We start from the raw sequence: 21,488 nt of genomic DNA, 5'->3' as shown, positions 1-21,488 counted from the left end.
GTAAAGACTTCCATGCAGAATGTGCTCATCTCTGCAGGGCTGACTTTAATCATGATTAGTCGTCTTCATTTTATAAAATACACAACACCGAATTTTAATGAATTTATTTGAAATAATATACAAGAATATAGTGTGCAAAAATCTTAGGGGCAACATAATGTAGACATGTGTCATAAACTGAAATTTACAGTTGTGATTCTTAAAAAAAAAAAAAAGAAACACACAGCTGTTTAGTACATGAAAAGCCATGATTGTAAAAAGTCACAGCAGAAGCAATTGTAATCCTAATGCAGCTGCTCTAATTTTAGACAGTTGGAGGAAAAAAAAAAGTAAAGTGCAAGTGTTGCACGTATAGTTAAGTGCAAAGTTTTGCAAAGTTTGCCCCCACCATAAAGATGTCTTATGGCAAAATAAAATATTGTAGAATATGTGGCAAAGACAAAACACAGAGTTAAAACTATGATGGTGACGATATTAACAGCACCATTTTTCTTGAGATAACCCTATTTATTCTTTTCATCCTGTCCTGGGCCATTGTTTCCACAGCTCTCACTAGTGCCAGCTGGTGCAAAAATATCTCACTTGTGGCTACAAATTCTATATGTGGCAACCCAAGAAGCAGCTCCTGTGCTACATTACACTACGCTCTCCGTTTACCACATGTTCTGGTAACTTGTTGGTATTGGGGCAGGCTGGGAAGCTAGAGGCTGATAATACATTTTGCCATTTCAGAAAATCCCAGGCCCCAGAATCATAATTAATAATATGGTTGTGCAATACATATTAATCAGCAATAAGAATCAACGTATATAAACAGCTGTTACATATTTTAAAATTCCCCTTTTTGTACATTTTCTTTTAAAAATAAACATTTATACACATCTCCTTCGCCTCTTTCTAAAGTACTTTAGCACCACAGGATATCCATTTTCAAGCCTATATTACCTGATACATATATGAAGTTTGGAAGAAAAATAAGGCAATTTGGTTTAAAATGTTGATAGTTTTAGCTTACTTAATGTTCTATTGTAAAAAGCAAATCTGCACTCATATTAGATCATTTCTGACGTGATGGTGCCAGTATTTTATGGTCACACAAAGTCACAACAAATAGTAAGACCTTGATCTTGCATCTTCTTGCCATCGAGCAACAGCCGTTTTGTAAATACAGAGTCAACAGGAAAATTCTGGCTTAATGCTGTTGTGAGCCCTGAGAAAAGAGAAGAGAACACCAGATTAGCGGTTACACCAAGCAAAAGGGAAGTAGACATTATCTAGCAAACACTTATTTTGAAAGCCACAAGTACTTGTCATCATTGGTCAGTTATTCAGAAGAAAACAAAAGGCCGAAACATGATTTTATCCCCTGATCATCAAAAGACCATCAAGACTTCTTTGTCACAGCCTGGAGTCCGCCATCATTACTTGGTAAGGTAACCAAGCTGCTAACAAAATTCTTAGTTTGATGAAATAAAACAAAGAAGGTATTGGCTGCTGTAACGCTGAGGTAACAGGTTCTACAGATACTGTTATCTTGGCCTGAAGATCCTAAGAAAACAAGGAAAATCCTACTACAAGGTAGGGTAAGAAAGCCATCCTTCTTACTAAGGCCAACCCATCACTGTTCCTGTCACTTGTAGACAAACACCCCCACTGAGTTCCCTGATCTCACCATCCAATGCCCAAGACTGCAGCAGTGTAAAAGCAGAATAAATAAATAAATAGCATTATTTTAACTAAACACCCAAGGAAATCTAACAGAAGCTGTCGCTGTTGATTAAAGTAGAATACAGTGAACAGAAAAACAGCTTGTTCCTAGCAGCTGGGATTTGGTGAAACCGTCTGCAACAAGGGACAGAAAACTCGGCACCAAGTATGTACAGCAATAGGAAGCAACTTAGCGTTGGAGCATTTCTTCTTATTCAGTCTCAAGGCAAGACTTGCATATGCTCTTAGGAAAGTAGCCTCATTTACACATGAAAGGAAAGGCGGTAATTTGAGGATGAAATCTTAAACCTGTGAAGTCCACACCACACTTGATGGTCCTACCCAGGCATAAAATAGCTGATGAACAGACCTGGCATTCTGTGCACCTCAGTGGATCTTTCCTTTCAACCTACTCTTCTAGCTGAACATGCAGGTTGGCACAATCTCCTTTTTCTGACGTTCTGTTTATATGATGTACTAGCTTGAAAGCCCTTATCTTACCTAACACATCCACCACTTACTAAAACATTGCTGCAGACTCTTAAATTGATGGCTGCCTACGAAGTGGAGAACAATTTATTTTCCTACAGAAGAAGTGTTATCTATTATATTATTTGTTTTACAATTAAAACAGAGTAATAAATGAAAGAGATTAATGGAAAAAATTAATTTGCTCCCTCAATAACTTCATATATGCTGATATAAACTATGCGTAAAAAAGATAGAAAATGGTAAAGAAAAAGCTTTTAATGAAGAAAAAGGAGCCTGACTGAATCACAACAGAGAAGGATTTTGTGGGAGTTTCAAGGTTTTTGAGGAGAATGGACAGGTGTAATTCAGGTACAAACTTATAAACTCAGTTACTTCAAACAAAAGGTGACGTACCCTTCCTCTGCATTTCACAAGCACACTCACTTTCAGTCCAACAGAATTCACGGAACTCTCATAAAATATTCAGAGACAGACCCTCTCCTGATCTGTCTCCTGCCAACTGTCCAAAAGCAGGTTACACAACACAGGGGAGTAAAATGAAGGTTTGGGCTACCAAGACAGAAGTAGCCAGCAGAATTTATCCTGAACAAAAACCACTGTAGCTACCGTATGAACATATTTAACTGCATAAGGAAAAAGAATGCTTCACAAACATACAGAATTTGTTCGTTTTCGTTTCCAACAGTCAGGATTTAAACGTTTCTGTTCTTCCGCCAAGGCCTTGGCTTCTAGTGTGTACATCCGTCTTTCCTCATTTTTCATTTTCTTCCACCTGTCACCGAGTATCACACTTATGGCTCTGCAAGAGAAATGTTTACAGTATGGTCAGGACACGGTGTTAAGAAATATCCTCGTTTTTTTCTTTTTTATCTCAGCACTTTAAAGAGACAGAAGTTAACGGTGGAAATAATTCACACAGAAGAAATCAGCTGTATCTTTAAAAAAATTTTCTTAAAACAATCACGTTTCTGATTATCTTGTCATACTTCTTTTTTAACAGTTAAACAGCTGGGACTTCTGTGTTAGCTGAGCACGGGTCAATGCACATTCTAACATTTCAAAGGGTGTACACTTCAATACACCACAACTTGCATAAACAAGCAAAATAAGGATGTTAAAAAAAACCACCACCAAATGGTAACTCACATTTGTTTTGCTCTACTTTCATACTAGAAGATCGTATGACAGATTTGCTGAAAATATGTTCTCTAATGATTAGGGCAATGATCTGAATATGACCTCAGCCAAACAAATATTTGATTAACTGCAAACCCCCACGTCTATTTAACAGATGTGTGTAGCTTCCTCCACCTTTAATCCATACTGGGGAGAACACGAGTGGGTAGAACGTACTGGTAAGTTCCTGTTCCTGTACAAAAGGAACCATTTGTTCTAATACACCTATCATCATTTCCAGAAGCTGAATGAATTGCTTTCCTACTCCTTATAAACTTGATTGTCTTTCAGACAACATTTCCCCATATTATCACACCATATTGCTTAATTGCACTCCCAAATGTTGGATCAATATTCCATTAAAGTTTTAACTCCATCCTTTAGCTGAATGAAGATCTCTGAACAACAGCTCTTTTATCAATGACAATTACTAAACTACTGAGTAGGTATGCTTTGGCTTCAGGTTACAGCGATGAAAAGTTCTATGACCAGCTTTAAGAAAAAGGTGCATACAACTAAGTACTTTGTTTTATCCTGTTAAAAAGTTCCTTGCTGGCAGCAAAGCTGACTTCCTAACAGACTCAAGGAGAGCACAGTGTCATCAACCATTTCCACAGCATTTCACAAACAGCAATTCTGAAGGCTTTCCTGCACCATACCAACAAGAAAATGGATTTTAATCCTGCAAAACCATGTAGTACCGTTCAGGCTTCCACAAGCTGCAGAGCACTCGGAGAGCACAACAAGAACTCCACTGGGGCTGCCGTTAAGCCTGTGCTGTCACATGCTCTGGTGACTCCTCAGAACAAACTCCTCAAGCTGCAACCAGATCCCATCAACATCAAATCCATTTACACAGCCTGTCTCTTTGGCAATGGAATTCTCATTTTCTATCCAAATTAAGAACCAGTATCTTTTGTCTGTCATCAGAATTAAACACACTCCAGTTTAATTAGCAGATTTTTCATGTTTTGGCAGTATCCGGAGGCAAATCAACAGCACCAGAAATCTGCCTGGTTTTGGTCACCAGTTTGTACTGGGTCACTCATACCCCCAGGAAAGAACACAGTGACCCAGAGAGAGCAGGTTTGCTGAAAAAGCCACTGCATTTCCAAATAAAAATGCACTATGAAATCTTTGTATTTCAGATGCAAAAATACGTATGTATTTTATACTGCCAGAGAAAAAACTGCACTGAGGCACTGAAAGTGAGTACAGATCTGTACGTTTCAGAAAACCTGAAAAATCTAATGCAGAGACAAGACCTCCATTTCTCCAAGGAAATAGTTCTATAAGCAAACCACTGAGACTGAATAAAGAGGTGTACAGAGAAACTTCCTGACATAACAGAGATCTAATTCTCCTGACCAAAAACAAGTAAGAAAAAACTGACCCTACTGCATCACTGCCTTAGGTGCCCTTCACCTCATCAGAACTTTGCAGTGCTCTGTACACTGCCTTTGTCCTCTTAAAACACTAGTAAGACACCCGACAACATTTTAGCAATAGACTAATGTAGAGGATGCAATCCCTTATACTGCAGTTAATTCAAAAGAAATTGTCAAACAGTAGTTGAGAATGCCTGAAGTTTACTCAGTAATTATGTTCAGCATAAACAAATGCTGTTAATAGTTTAGGTGATTTTCTTCATCTTAGAACGTATGCTTACTCAAATTATTCAAGTATTTCTGAACGCACAATCAAGTCCAACTACGGTTACCGTGAGAATATCTAGAAAAGAAACAAGCGCTTCCCCAACACCAGTTTCTCAAGTACGGTCTTACGGTCCACAGTATTTTTAAGTATGTGAATGCTGACTTCTGTTTTGAATGTTTACAGCTCACTATCTTGTTGACATAGCTTGAGCTACTTTGTCTCAGAATAGACTGTTTAACTCAGAATACCTCAAGTTCTGTCCTTTCTTACATGCACAAGAAAAATAAAGTAACTGTAGCAAACATAAGAACTCCAGTGTACAAAATGGGTACTACGTGTAACCAACCGTAAGGTATACTCAGTAATCTGAAAATGACACACTTACATTTAAAAGACATGAGAGTTGCCTCTGAACAGGTAAATTAATAAATGCCCCAGCAACACTTCAGCAACAGTAGCTGAATGCCTATAAAACCAATTATCACTACCTCTTATGATTTCTTCTGTACTATATTTTATGGATGCCAAGAAACTACATCCAAATGTGCTGCTTTCCAAATGGGACAGTGAGCAGTGCACTCTGAAGCTTACTTGTAACTTTGTCATCATGTTCCTTCAAGGTAAATCTGCTCACTGAAATATTCAACTTATTTTCACGTGCATCCAGCTGCAGCTCCAGCTCACTGCATCCATTTGAAATCAGCATTTTAAATTAAATATATAACCATCATAAACTTTTCGAGCTGACACTCTGTTCGATTTGTCATTGATAGCTGCAATGAATTTAAAGGCAGCAGATCTGCTTCACTGAAATTACTATAAACATTGCAGAACATCATTGCCAGGACACACAGGACTGGCTGGGATTTAAGGATGAGATTATTTGCATGGTAGGACTTTATTTCTCAACACTAGTTACAGCCTCCTTACTAAAACATTATAAAATAGCCAAAACGCTCTCAAAACCCTGTCACCTTTAGTTTTTACAGGATTTAGTACTGGACTTTTTATGTGACAATGCGATTTTTACGGTAACAGTTTTCACAATGTTATATACATAAAAAATCTGATTATAAGATCAGTGCATGTTCATGTGTTTTAGTTTAATTTATATATGCACAATTAGGACAAAATAGTGATTACTTACATATAACAAACATCTTTATAAAAAATGTTTTAACATGAACGTGCATTTCAATAAAAACAAAAAACAAACCAACAAAGAACCCTCCTCCAAACACAGGGTCATACGACTCTTCCTGCAAGTTTCAGCAGATTGTTGAATGTCTTTAGGACAAGCGAAATCCGGCAACGTACTGTTTGTATTAAGATCCTTCAGATAACCTAACAATCAGTACTCCATTATTCAATGTGATATACAGACTGAGAATAAATGATAGTAACTTCATGGAACAATTTGCAGTATTATGTCAAGACTTAATTAGAAGAACCAGAAATTTCCTTTTTCCATTACAACACATGAGCAGAGAGCCTGGTACTTTTTTCTCATGATCATTTCTCATCAGTGTAAACAAAGACTGCTGTGAATTTGTGACCCTGCCGGTGCACATATATACATATATCAGTTGCTTTACTCAAACACTTTCTCAGAAGGTAAGTTTGGCAAAAAATGGCTTGTATCAGATTTAGAGTACTATGAATATTTGAAGTCCGCCCATAAATTAAGCTTTATGTCAGCATCTTTCAAAACTTGTTTTTAAAACAATATACACACATTTTATTTCAAATGCAAAATTTAGTCCACTTTAAAGGTGGGACACATATATTCTGCTAGCTCACCAGTAATAACAAAACTACAGTTTTATACCATTACCTGTTGTCTTTCCCTGGATACATCTGAGTATATTCAACTCTGTATTTTTTGGCAAAAAGCATGAAGGCATTCATTGGTCTTTTGCACTTGTTTGGAGAAGTGGCACTCACAGTACTTGCAGTCCCTGAGCTGTGGCTTTTGCCAGCTTTGCTGTACAAAGAATTGGAGGAAAGATGTGATGATGCAGTAGACGCACAGTTTTTACTACTGCATTCTGATCTCTCAGCATCTTGATTGTTTGATCCTCCACAAGATAGAGAAGCGCGACGCTGGCGAGCCATGCTGCTTAACACATAAACTGCAGAGGAATCCATTGGTGTAAAATCATAACTACAAGAAAAAGACATATCATAAAATGATCAAGTAATTGTCATGTAAAATCCCTAAACAGCTATTCACTCTTCATCTGTACTACATTTCTAGTATTCTGATCTCTTTTGTGTGACGTAATGATTTGTGCTTGATGCAAATGTCAGTGTGGGGGGAAAAAAAAAAACAAAACTTTGGCAGATGAATTAATAGTTTTTTCAATGCGATGGCGGACAGCAACTTTGCAAGATCAACTCCCCAGGTGTATATCAATACACTGTCTTCAAATTTCATCCTCTTTTGAAATAAGCTTCTTTCTTTCTGCTTCTGTCCTTACCATAAATCAAATCTGGTCAGTGAATGATAGGTACTGAAAGGGACAACTGATGTGGGAAGAGTAAGCACTGAGTTCACTTGCAATACATATTAATTACAAATATGAAACCACTGAATTAAAATAAATTATATTACATACACTACTGTATAAATAACTTCTCTAGGCAGTTAAAGACATATTATTTTCCAGACAAACCTTCCACCAAGATTAAAAAAATTGAAGACCCATGATGTTGCATACTATTTGATTCAAAGCTGACAAACATCTGCCCTCTAGTGACAAAAATGTGAGATTCCTCAGTATTTCAAGGTATTTCAACAGCTTAGATGAGTTGTTTCCACACAATTTAGACCTCCAAATACTATAAACTGTTATAAGTTTTTGTTGACCAACTACAATTAACCTCTAACTACTACAGAAGAAATTTAATTCCACAGACTATTTGTTATCATCTCCAGGTGGGTGCAGATCAGTCTGGGAACCACAGGCTATGCTGTCTTTAACATGCTATATGGGGAAAAAACACTTGTAAAAGTGCTACTCGACCATAAATCTAAACCACTAAGTTACCACCACAATAGCAACATAAAATGCATATAACTCTAAGGCTCTGCTCACCCACTGCTCAATGTGGCTATAGCTGCACAATTTATGGCAAAAATAAGAGCTTTGAAGAGCTTTTTTCCCTGCATACAAAGAACTACTAGCAAGGAAATGATGCAAGGGGTAGTCCAGTCCCCATCTGCAAAGGCAGGTCCTTTCTGTGGGACGGAACCAAAAGCAAGGGTGGAGCCTAAAGGGTTGCCTCCAAAATCCCTTAGAAAGGTAAAAAGCAACAAAGAAGGGATAATGCTGACAACCTTGCAAGCAAGTTCACAAGATAATGAGAAAGGACCTCTCTGGTCTACGAACAGTCCAGCACCCTTCCTGTTCCTGAGCTCTTTCCCGTAACACAGCAACAGGATTTTGTTTTTTAATTCTTCTGTCCCGGTAACCACAGCTGCTGCTGCACACTCCTTTCTCAGTGACTTACTCCCTTCTGCCCAGAAAGACAGACAAGGAATTTGAAGTGTCTAGGCAGTATTCAGCTGGGCTGCAGGAAGAATAAGGAGCCACAAGTCCAATTTCTTCAGTGAGATGTAATGGTTCTAACAGCTCTCTACATATGCAGTTCAGAATAGGGGTTATTAAGAAGAAAAAAACCCAGACAGCAAATGAGTGAAGACAAGCAATTTGAACTCTCTCTCTATGCCAGACTGAAATCATACAAAAGCTCCTAGGGCTTGAACTGCAAACAGCATTTTAAACTCTTTTCTACTGTAAAAAAAAAGGCAACTGGACTAAAAACAGATGCTAAAAAGTAGCTAACATCATAGGAGAAGATGGATTCTACTAAACCTACTAATCTCAAAAACATCATGGAAAAATCTTTGTAAGGGATTGCCTTAGAATCTTAGAATAATCTATGTTGGACAGGACCTCTGAAGGTTATCTGGTTGAACTTCTTGCTCAAAGCAAGGCAAACCTCAAAGTTAATCAAATTTTGAGGTCAGGTAAGTTTGATATATTAGAAAAGAATTGCAAAAAGCAGAGTATACAAAATAGTAAGAACTAATTATGAAAGTACGGTATTCTAAAGCCATAGCACATGCATTTATTACTAAGAAACTACTGAGGTAATTCAGATACATGGCTGCATATGAAGCAAAAGTTAATAGCTGGCAGACATACTATTGTGGGAAAACTGTACTAGGTTTTTCAAACATAACCCACTTTACCTGAAGAATTTATACAAATAATACATGTATTTTTACTGCTTTATCTAATCTGGCTTAAACTATCATAAAAAGGGGCTGAAAAGTTATTTCACTCCAAGGTATTACTTAGCAGTTTAGAAGAGCACATAATTACATAGCTTTCCTAGTATCCAGTCTTCATTCTTCCCTCTCATTTATCTTGTATTACCAAAAGTATTGTCTCTTTGATCTACATAATGCTTCAAATTCTTGCAGACTTAAGGTGCCTGTTCATTAAATACAAGAACCACTGAGGCCACTTTATCCAAAAATTACCTTTTAAATGTATCAAAAACACCTGAATCATCAAAGTTAATGGCATCAGGGTGTCCAGGAGGTAGACACAGATCTCCAAGATGCATTTCACAGCATGGAATGCCATGCTGTACCACAGTCAAGCTTGGATAAAAAGATGACCAACCTGAAGTGGTAAAGAGTTAAATTAGACAAACGGCCAGACAATCTCTCTAGTTCTTAATTGGAGCAATCCTATATCTCTAAATGATATCATTTTATAAAAATGTTCTGATGTAGTTTCTTTCACCCAAAAGAAAAAATCAGAAACACTCAGGGAATTCTTACTGCAAATAGTTTATGTTTATCTCAAGTAAAATCTCATTCTAGCAAAAAAGTAATCAAAATCTGGGAACTTTTATCATCAGAAGTTCCATGTTTAGCAAGTGAGAAAAGCCTCCCTCATTTGCAGCTTTCCTTTCTCCCCCCAATTTTTTCTGCTTTCCTGAGCTCCATTTATATACTTGAACAAATCTTTCCTTAAGAGACATGCAGTATTTCTGTAGCTTTATAGTTTACAACTTTCTTTGTTCAAATTCTGGATTTCTTTACAAAGACAGTAAATTGATTCTAAAACACCACTTTCATCAATTTCTTGATCAGCGTGGGATGCCACTAAAATCTGCAACCACTTTCTAAGAATATTTTAATACACCAGCAAGTATACTTGTAGTATTTCATACCTTTGTTTTTAACATAAAAAGGATGATCAAGTCTGCATTCTACTGTAAGCAAGCCATCTTCCACTGTGCCAGGATCAAAAGTCAGCTTCAGCACTGACTCACCAAAGGAAATGCTTTCTTCGTGAGAAATCAACTTCAAACCATCGGAACCATAGCCCTGTAAACATACGTACGGTTCAAAATTTTTCCCCTCAAGAAAAGCATGTAACTGCATGTACACCTATAGGTGTATATTCATCATCTTACGTTATACTAAAAAACACCAACATTCTAAGTTTTCACGCCAGAAACTAATAAAAACAATATAACATTCAAAACATACCTAAATGAATTCAGTTCAATTGCTTTATAGAAAGATATTCAAACAGTACAGTGATCAGCTCTAGACAAGTTTAGTATAAACCTGAGACAGTAATTAAAGGCACAGGGATAACACAAGAAACTAAATAGTTGCTACAGGTATTGAAATGAATTTATTAGAACTAATAGCTACCTTGTAAGGACTCACTGAGCGATTTTCCTCTTTTCCACAGCTTTCAGATCTTGCAAAATCTTCAACATCCTGCCATTCTTTATTACGTCCTTTATGAAAGCACAAACGAGAGCCTAATAGATTTTTTCAAGAAAAAAAAAGAAAAAAGGTTACTGTTAGGTAAAAAAAGTCTGTGTTACAAACAAAAAAACCAAGACAAAACAAATACTTATTTGATGATACATGTTATTTTACCTTTTAGAAAACAATGCCAAACAGTTGAGGGCCAGGAATGGCACCATCCTAAATCATCATCATCTGACAGTGATGACATGCAGAAAATGCCAGATTCTGATTCACTATTCGCCTATTAAAAAAAGCAAAATGGTGTTGATATTTTACTGTGGAATATTTTAGGGCTGGTCTTGCATGTCTGTAGACACATTCTCTAATTTGCATCTGTGTCATCATTTTGCCTTAAATACTAACAGGAAAGTAACATAAAGACAAAGATTCAAGGAATGCAGTAAATGTGAATGGAGTATTTTCACCTCCTTTTCCTCAAATGTGTCATCCTGAAATTTTTGGGTTTCATTCTCTGAGATTCATTTCACACCTGTGGATTATCTTATGCTTCAGTACAAGCATTTTACAAGCCATCATTCCTTGATCATCCACAGAACCACTCAAAGCACATGTTACTCTATGGTCAAATTACTGGAAAGCTGTAGGGCCAAGTCGATTCTAGATAAATCACTGGGAAAAACTCAATGTCTTTAACAGACAAGTTTCACACACAAATTACTATGCAGGAAAGGGAAAAGCAGGACTGACAGTTTTGTGTGTCTAGAAGGAGATGGTTCTGTATTTCCTTTTCAAGACAGCAAACAAGTTAACACAATTCTTTAAAGCTTGCTATAGAAGGAACTACAAGAGAAGCAGAGCTTTCTTAGAATGTGATCTCTTGCAAAAAAATGTGGACTCTATGATGTAGCACTACAAGCCTTATTACATTTGGTAAAAGGAAAAGTAACAGAAAATCTAGCTTGAAATGGTATTAAAATGAAACAGATTTTTTTTAACTAGTTTCTCTTTTCAAAAAGCTTAACCCATTACTCATGCATCTTTATTTATTTTAGAAATGTTTCAGAGTAACTCACCCTTTCATGTCTGACTGGTGTTTCATCCAAATCATTCTTGGAGAAGTTAGGATCATTCTTCGAGGATCCTGGTGGAGGACGTGCATAGGAATGTAAACTTTTGCTTGTAGCTATTATGTGAACAGGAGATGATCTACAATACAAAAATGTATTTTACAATATCTCAGATTAAGACAACACAAGACTTAGTTGCCATTACTCTAAAATGCTTTTATTTAACAAGTATTTCTGTTTGCATGAGCTGAATACCAAACAAACTTCCCACACACCAATATTCAAACGGGATGACTAAAGGGTGCAAGCTCAGGCAAGGGAGTATTTAGTGTAATTCCAGCATAGCTTCTATACACCACCCAAATGACAGTATTACCTTCACATCAGCATCTCCTTGTCACAATGCTGAAGCTTTAACAAGTATCTTGAAGTGAATACCTCATTCTTAGAGTACATAAAGACATCCACTCTGTCCTAATGATTAAATCCCAACTGCATTACTGTTAACAGTACTGCATTTAATTTTCTTATTATAAACCTAAGACCAAAGCCATACAATAAAAGGTGAAGCCCAGAAGTTTTTAAGATACCACACTGCTTCTCACAGCCTTACGGAATTTACAGATCACAAATCTGAAACAGTATCAACAAAAAATACATTGCATTAGATTTCCAACTAGCTCTTTAAAAAAAAATCCGAAGTCAGTGCACTAGTAAGTATTAAGAATTTAACGTAACAAATTCATCTTAATTTTTCATCTGCTGCTTCACATGAGGTAAATACCCGTAATTTCTGAGCCTTCTGTGGTTAGGCAATGTCCTTATACCATCCTACCTCATCCGTGGCTAGGAATCAAGCAGCTTTTGCAACAGGCTCTGAAATGAGTCCTGCAATCTTCCACAGAAGAATAAAGCTACTATATAGAAAGATCAAAAATAGGGCTCCAGTTCAAAGTCAGAGGGTGTGAAGAGTGAAGGAAATGTTTCTGGAGACATATTACAAATCTTAAGCGTTCAAAATTGAAATTAATGTCAGTACCTGTTATAAAAAGAACATTGCATCAAAGGACTCTGAGGACTTGTGGCTATATTTGCTAATTCTGTCAACCAGTTCACCCCATTCTCACAAGAATAAGCACTTTCTGAATTGCTGTTTGAGGTATGTTGGTTCCATGAAGGCCTTGAACATTCCTGATGTGAAACATCAGCACCAAGCTGAAAAAGTGCAGGTGGAGTAGAATCTGTCTGCACAGCCTGTAGTTCAGGAAGATCATCTATGAAAAAAATGCACAAATCACCATAATTATATCCAATGATAAATTCTAGGTGACACCAAATCTTGCAAATAAAAATCAAAAATGAACCACACTGAACTAACTGATTGTATTTTCTCGTATCACAATTATCAACGTTTCACAAACCCTATTCATAATACTGACAAAATGGCCAGAGAAATAATCACATCTCTAGTCTATTACAAATTCATACAAGCAATTTAAGAAAAATATTAAGTAACTAGATAAAAATGTAGTCCTGGTTTTAAAGTTTTTACTAGACTGACTAGTTTACACAGAACTGTACTGCAGAATTATGGAAAAGTAGCAACATGCTTCATTAAAATATTAAAACATTAAACAAAAGGCAATTAAATTAATCTGTCCTAGCAGGTGTGACACTAAAATTTATCAACATTGGGGGCTGTACAAGGTAGAACTTTTCCATGTTTCCACCAGGAAACTGGAATTAAATAACTCAGAAGTCATGAAAGCTGAGTATACAACCTGGTGAGGGTGAATTCCTACCAATAATCTACGTATTTTACATGTTATGTAGAATATCAGAAGAGAGCCCCGCTTGTTATCAAAAGTCTGTGTTACATGCTCTCATGTAACTAAGTATCATTATTCTTAATCACTCCATTACTTCAATTAAATGTGTTGATATAACCAATTAAATATTAGTACTTTGTAATGTACATGCTATTTTTCTCCAATATAGAACAACTGAAGTTAAATGTTCCTCTAGCCTAGAATCTCTACCTGCAGCTGATCTAAAGCAGTGTAATTTCCCTTTAGGAGGAGCTCTTGAGCTTTCTGTTTGTTATTCTTGGCCAAAAAAACCTCCTCTGGAGATAAGAAGCAGAAATTTGTATCTCTGAGTTGAAGAACACATTTAAGTCAACAGGCCAGTGTGTCAGAGCTGGAAATGGGTTACACGGAAATGTGACTGCAAAGTAAGACCTTCAGATATCACAATTAACTGTCATATTCCCTGCCCTACTTAAGTTAAAAATCATTAATCTCAATTCAGTCAGCTTCCAGTAATTTCACTATAGGAAAACTACAACAAACTTCAGAATTTGGCTTCTTCTGAAAAGGTCATGTTATTTACCAAGTTCCATGTGTTCATCACAGGATGCATATCCAGGAGAAGAGGGCAGGTTTTCATTACACTTCAGCAACTCCAGTGACTCATTCATCCCTGAAGTTCTCTTGTCCACTACTAGAAGGAGTTTCTGAACTGCATTCGGCATTTGATTTGTCTTCACTTCCCACACCATGTTAGGATGCTCCAATGTATCTGACTTCAAAGAGATGGAGGTTAAAAATTTGTATACACATAAACTGTTTTAAGTTGCATCTGACAGGCTACTTCATTATCAGAACCCTAATTCCTCCATAATCTGTTGAGAATCACAGCATAGTTTAGCTTGAAAGGGACTTCTAAAAATAACCTGGTACAATCCCTGCAGAAAGCAGAGCCAACTCTGAAGTCAGATGACACTGCTTGAGGCCCTGGTCACTTGAGTTTCTAGTATCTTGAAGGATGGAGATTCGCTGACACTTCTCAGGAACCTGTTCCAGTGACCACTCTTGCAGTAAAGAAGTTGTTCCTTACGCACAGTTTGAACTTTCCTTGCCATAGCCTGTGCCCACTGCCTCCAAGAGTCTGGGGTCATCTCCTCAACCACCACTCAAGCCAAGAAAAACAACATTCAGTTGGTACCCTGAGCCACACATCTCATCACAGAAGGCAATCAGACTGGTCAGACAAGATTTGTCTCTGGTTAACCTGTCCTGGCTATTCCTAGTCATCTTCTTGCCTTATAAGAGCCAGAACATGGCTGTCAGGAGGATCTGCTCTACAATCTTCCTGAAGGCTAAGATTAGGCTGACCAGCCTGCAGTTTCCCCACATCCTCCTCCTTGAAACCAGGTGTGACATTTTCTTTCTTCCAGTTATTGGAAGCCCTCCCGCCACCAAATTCACTGCCTTTTGGAGACCGTTCTCATGACACTGGCCAGCCCCCCCGACGCATCCCATCCAGTCTCATAGACTTGTGCGTGGCCGGCTCACAGAACTGGCCTACCCCTTTAACTCCTCTACCGTAGACAAAGAAGTACCCCACTCCGTCAGACACGAGGCCCAGGGACTCGAGGAACCTGGATACAGGCCTTGCAAATAAAGACCAAAGCAAAGAAGATGCCGTCCTCAGCCTTTTGACATTAGGTCTCCTCCAGGCCATTTAGCATCAGGCCCATGTCTTCCCTAGTCACTCTTTCACCACTGGCGTAATCCACAGAAGCCTTTTTCACTGCCCTTCACATTCCTTGCTATCTCAACTCTAGGTATAGTCTCAAACACATTTGACTGCTAACATCCTCAATTGTGCTATAAATGGAAAGAAAAGGAAGCCTCTACTAGCAGATTTCACTGCAGTTTCGTTTCCCCAAATCCCAGTCCTTTAACATTTATACCAAAAGAAGTATTTTAAATCATCTTCAGCAGTCAAAGAACTGTGTGATTATTCTACACAACCACTGCTTCTAAAGGCTGGAAAACAAGGTTATCCAGTCTTTAGTAATTTGGTTATCTATGACGATGAATTAAAGCTGCCGTAACATGATCATCTTGTACTTTAAAGAAGTGTCATTGAAAAAGTAATTGTGAGTCCCTCACAAAAGAGCAGAAAGCACAGCTTAGTAAGAAAGAAAATCTGAAAAGTCTACCACATGCATGTCCACTAAGTAAGCTATCATGCACATTAGAGAAATACAAACAATAGCTAAAAACAGTCTAATATTTTCATATGAAACAGTAAGTCTATCATCCTAAAAGTTCCCTTAGTGTAATGCATAAAAAGCCATATGATAACAATTATAGAAAAAAACAGCTTTAGTTTAACGAACAGTTAAAAGGTATTGTGTGTATGCAGCCAACATTAACCATATTCCATGTTTTTACTCATTCTATGAATTTGCTTCAGCCATTTTGCAGCTTGTCCTGCACATAATATAGTTCAGACCTAACCCTTCGAATTACATACTGGCCCTACCAGAAGAGGCCTGACCTAAGCAGTAAATTTTTTTTTACTGGAAAATTTCTAACCTTCTCATCTCCTAATCTTTCAAATACATGCAAAACTTACATAAACTTGCATTCCAAACATAAAAAGATGTTTGATTCTACTCAAACAACACTACTACAAAAGCCACAACAGTGTAATTCTGATTTTAAGATGGTGGAGGGAATATAAAATAAATGAGAATATACAATCAAATAAACTATCAATGGCATGTGTATTTCACCTCTAAGAAGCATCTTTAATGCAAATTATTCCTCTGTCACCCATGAGGGACAGTAAAATTACAGAACACCACAAAAGCAGAAAGCTCGGTCATTTCTGAACAGAAAAATCAGACCTCAGTAATACAGGTCAGGACCCTGATGATTATCTCCAAGTAATCAACTCTGAAAAGCCACTCCTTGTTTTTCTGGCTTGTCTACGTCCTTCCTTTCCCCTCTTCTGCCTTATTTTTCCCTCTGTTTTTTCTCTCTTCCTTTCCCATTTTCCTGCCAAAATGAACAAGCTAACTTGTTTTGAGAATGTTACCTTCTCCTTCCTGCCTGCCTGCTGCCAAGATTTGAAAGTACCTGTCCTAGTATCATAACACACTGAAGGTCAGAGATAAGGTACAGATACAACACGCTAGTCGGACAAGAAAGAAACTTGTTTGAGAAATGCATTGTTCTTCCAAGTCACAAGAATTTCTCTAAACCAAAGCCACCCGAGTACAAAAGCCAAAAAATCCTCTAACAAATTAATTAAAAAGAAAAAACAAAAAAAGTGCCCAACTTTACTTTTCGATTTTTTCTTATTCTACTTTATTAAAGCCTGCTTTGGACATCATGTGCTTCTCTTGTCCTCAGTTCAATGTTTTGGAACTTTAAGGGAACGGTCATTAGTTGCCTTGTAAAGATTTTTTAGTTCAACTTCATGTTCAAAACTTGTTGTGACAGATGTTTTCTAGAAGTATGCTTCACAGGACTATAGTTACTGCCATTTTCTTTAGAGGCTAAATAAATTTATTTATGAATTTGTGCTTTAAAGTAAGTCAATTTCTCATGCTAAAACAAATGGCAATATTAACAAAGCACTTCTTCATTAAGCCATGTCTGTTTTTGCGGGACAAAAACAAATTCCAGAGAAAAGTAAATAAAGACTGTGGCTGAGAAGGGGTTCAGCAGGAACGGGGCAGCATCCACTCAAACCGGACTGTGCGGGAACGCCTGGGTGGAAGTGCTTCCCGTGGTTTTCCTTCTGCTATTCGCCTACCTTCCCCCAACCTACCGCCGAAGTCTCAGGCAAGGTCCACGCCTGCAGCAATTCACTGGATGGAGTTTAACACGGGGAACAGCTTCTCCAAGCAAAACACAACATACTGGCAAGACTGGATCTACACCAGGGACTTTTACTGGCACAGCTGCTCTGATGAAGGATCCTCGCTCCACAGCCCCGGCGCGCACAGCTGTGCCAGCAACGCGCTGCAGAGGCAGGGCCGCGGAGGAGCACAGAACATGATTCACCGTGTTTTTGCAAAGACGGCCTTTTGGCATTGCACAGGCCGAACCGCAGCTCCTGCCCGACTCCCTCGGATGTCCTCCCCTCCCCCGCGGCGGGCCGCGGAGGAAGCGCTGCCCTCCCCGCACCCCGCGGACGGCCGCCGCAGACCAAGCATTGCTTTGATTACATAAGGAAGACGTTTACAGCAGAATTAAAGGCGCGTGAGCACGCATCAGTATGCCACCGACGGGCGCGGCCGCGCGGGCCGCCGGAGGGGAGCCCCGTCCCCGCCCCCCGCCCCGCGGGGCCGAGGCCGCGCGCGGGAGCGCGCCTCCCCCCGCGCCGCTCCACGGCGCGCGCCCGCCCCCCGCAGCGCCCCCGCCCACACACAACACACCCGTCATGTGATCCCCGCCAGGACGCTGCCCTTGTTTATAAACTTCTGCCGGCACCGCGCATGCGCGCAAGGCCCCATTCATTCAGAACTGCGTAACAGCTCGGCCCGGCGGGGGGAGTCCCCCCGGCCCCCGCCGTTACCCCCCGGCGGAGCCGCTATCCGTGCCGGCGCCGGGCTCACCTGGCTCAAAGCTTCCCCCACCCCCACCACCTTCCCCAAACAGCCACTGCTCCCCGCGACGGAGCAGAGCGCCCTCGTTCTGACAGACCGCGGCAAGCGCACGCTCCCCTTGGAACGAAAGAGGGGGACACCCATTCTATTTCGCTTGCTTTCGCGGTCTGGCGCCGCAACTGAAGCGCCCCAAGGGGAAGCCGGCGCCCCCGCGCACCCCGCGGGTCTTAGCCCAGCAGTGCGGGAGGGTGGCGGTTCCGCCGAGCCGGTGAGGGAAGGCGCCCGTAAACAATGTCCGGGCTCCCGCCGCACCCAAAAGCCACGACCCAACGGCCTCCTGGGCTCGGCCAGCGGCCGCCACCGCTCCCCTCAGGCCCGACGGACCTCGTCCGTCCCCCACCGGGGCCTCGTAACCCCCCAGAAGCAGCAGCTCCAAACTTTGTGGCACTTACCAAACCCGTCGCCATTACCAAATTCCCCTCAGCTTCTCCCCCCCCCCCCGCCTCATCCCCACAAGAGAGTCCCGCCCGAACCCAACGGTGCTCGGTCGCCGAGTGGTCGAAGACGACGTTGCTCAAGCCGCAGCAACTTCCTATTGGCTGTCTGGCCTGCCTATCAGGAATGCGCCCGGAAGGCGGACATGTTTTGACTCTCCTGCGCAGCGGATTGCACAGCGCTTCACATCAATCACCTCCAGACAGCGCCCCGATTGGCCAATGCCTCCGCTGCCTCGCGGAGGGGCATTCTGGGAGCTGTAGTCTTCGCCGCCGCCCCCGCCTGCCAATTGGGACGCGATAAGACGACAGGCCCCAGGATGCCTCGCGCGGCGCGCGGCTGATAGTAAACAAGAGTCATAGGGACACGTGTACCCGCGCCTCTCGCCGCCCCGGCCCGCAGCCGCCCGCCGGGGCCTGCGCCGCGGGGTCCGGGCGCCGGCGAGGTGGGCCGCCGGTCAGGGCCCCTCGCTCCGCAGCAGACCCGAGCGCGGAGAGGCGCTGCCTGACCTGGTGCTGGCGCGGGGGAGGCAGCGGAGGAGCGGCGTCCCCGGTCTCCTGCGGCGGCAGGGCCCTTGCGGCTCTGGCAGCTCCACCGGGCCGGGCCAGGCGCAGGCCCCGAGATGGCGGCGGCCTCCACGGCGGGGCGGTGGGGCGCTGACTCACGGCGTCAGCGTGGAAACGGTGACGGGGCCCCTGGTTGGTGCCTGCTGTAACGATCCCCAGGGGTGCCCGGTACCTTTCGTGATTTACCACCACTAATTAGCGCTCTGAAACGCTGTTACGAAACCGGCCCCGCTCGCAGTTCACCAAATAAAGACTGCGGCGTGCAGAGGTTAAAGGAAGTTGCTAAAGGTCAGAGAATGAGTCAGCAGCTGGGCATGGTCTCCGCTCTGGCCTCTTCCCTCATCTTCGTTTCATTAAAAAGACAGTGGGGGTAGCTTAGGTCCAAAATACAACAGGTTTTTTTTTTTAAATCCATAACAGGTTTATCAGTCCACTAGTGTCTCCCAGACATTCCCATGCATTTATTGCCGAAATAACAACCTGGTTTGGTTCGACATTACTTCTGTTTTACTGACAGAGAAATGAGACTATAGCTGTTACAAGATTTGCCCATTTACACGGTAACTCTGGGAGACTGCAGGGATAAGAATGGACGACTGCTCTCCTGAGGCCAAATCCTCATCATAAAATACACTCCTATGCATGATCCAATACAAAGCAAATACATGCACAATTCAGAAATAATCAATAGGATTTTAGAAACTGACGGAGAGTTTCAAGATTTTGCAACTGTTGGGATTTTTCCAAGAAAAGCATTTCTTCCTTATCCCATTTTCAACATCATCCCAATCACGTGAACATGGCCTAAATCCTGTATCAGACCTCTTGCTGTAATTTGGTATCTACAACAGTTCTGACTTTCAGGCACGCTAACACAGTTGTGCAAGAAAATAAGCAAAAAAAAAAACTATTACAATTTAAATAGAAATGGTTCTATATTTAGAGTTCTCCGCAAGCTTGGTGCTCCATGAAACATGCTGTTAGTGGCCACTAGAGGGAATGGTGCTTTTATTGTTTCCACAGGTCTACAAGAGTAATGCAATTCAAAAGGAAAAAAAAAAGTAAATCACACACGCCAAAATTGTACTGAGCATCAAAACACACTTGGTATGCAGATGTCATTGGCACATCAGTGTAAGATTTGGCTTTTCCAAGAAGTACTAGTTTGCCTGTTAGTAAAGTCATTGGCATCTGTAGGCACTGTTTGAAGAGACATGAGACATTACTTTCAAAAACATGCAGTATCTTCTGCAGTGTGAATTGGCAATTACTACTTTTTATAGCTTAAAAAAAGAAGTCTGTGCTTAATCACGTAACAAACCAACCCTTTACAGATCATTTTCCCAGTTTGAAAACACAAATGCCTCCAAGAAAAATCTGAAAATTAATGTTGAGATTCAACTATTAAGCGACTAGACAGCTTGTTGTAATATCAACTGCTTAACCCTACATTCCACAAGCTCAGATTTTTCCTATATTTAGAATTCAGGCTTTTCCTAAATAACTGATACATCTTTATCTTAAGAAAGCTATCATGGCATCTTCTACAAAGCTGTGTTCCTTCCTCCCCTTCCCCTTTCTCTTATACATCTAAACAGCCTTTAGGCTCTTTGGAGAGAGACCCAAGCTTCTTGGGTTAATAAATTTCACTGCAGACCCTGCATTTCCAGATCAAGGTTTGGCAGAAGACCTGTGTATGCAGATGTCTTCATTCTGCAAATAGGCTACTCTGCTTGTGGTACAGCCACCTGCAAGATAAAACTCAACAGTTTACTCTTCCAAAAGCTTCGTCTGCCGCAGTGTGGGAGATGGAGAGCGCAGAGGCCGGATCAAGCAACCACAGAAGATAGGAAATCCTGTCTCATGCCCTATCAGGTTCTTCAGAAAAAGACTGTTGGCCTAAAGGTTCGTATCTTGTTAACAGAGCATGTCTCCACCCCAATATGTACTTTTTCTACCCAAAAGGAAAAGCATTTTTCCCAAACTAAATGTTAAATCTATTTTCTGTTAAGGTTCACAGTTCTGTACAAAAACTTACGCATGACTGGTAGGTGTGAAGCCCAGTCCTCTGAGATCCACTGGCCCAGATTCCAGATACAGGTCTA

The 21,488-nt window shown here is 40.6% G+C and overlaps 1 protein-coding gene across 1 annotated transcript; it reads right to left on the bottom strand.

Annotated features, from left to right (window-relative positions):
* Positions 1-89: 89 nt before the first annotated feature.
* HBP1 (HMG-box transcription factor 1) lies at positions 90-18,793 on the bottom strand. The gene is made up of 11 exons (XM_059816514.1): positions 18,775-18,793; positions 14,302-14,494; positions 12,950-13,184; positions 11,917-12,049; positions 11,012-11,123; positions 10,778-10,890; positions 10,285-10,441; positions 9,584-9,728; positions 6,866-7,195; positions 2,857-2,998; positions 90-1,210 (listed from the first exon to the last, which is right to left on the bottom strand). Exons 1-11 carry the CDS (start codon positions 18,787-18,789, stop codon positions 1,193-1,195), a joined length of 1,593 nt encoding a protein of 530 aa, XP_059672497.1. The 5' UTR covers positions 18,790-18,793; the 3' UTR covers positions 90-1,192.
* Positions 18,794-21,488: the final 2,695 nt, after the last annotated feature.

Source organism: Gavia stellata, chromosome 4, assembly GCF_030936135.1.
Source record: "Gavia stellata isolate bGavSte3 chromosome 4, bGavSte3.hap2, whole genome shotgun sequence".
Classification (NCBI taxonomy): Eukaryota; Metazoa; Chordata; class Aves; order Gaviiformes; family Gaviidae; genus Gavia; species Gavia stellata.
This window is presented reverse-complemented; position numbering and strand designations above follow the sequence as displayed.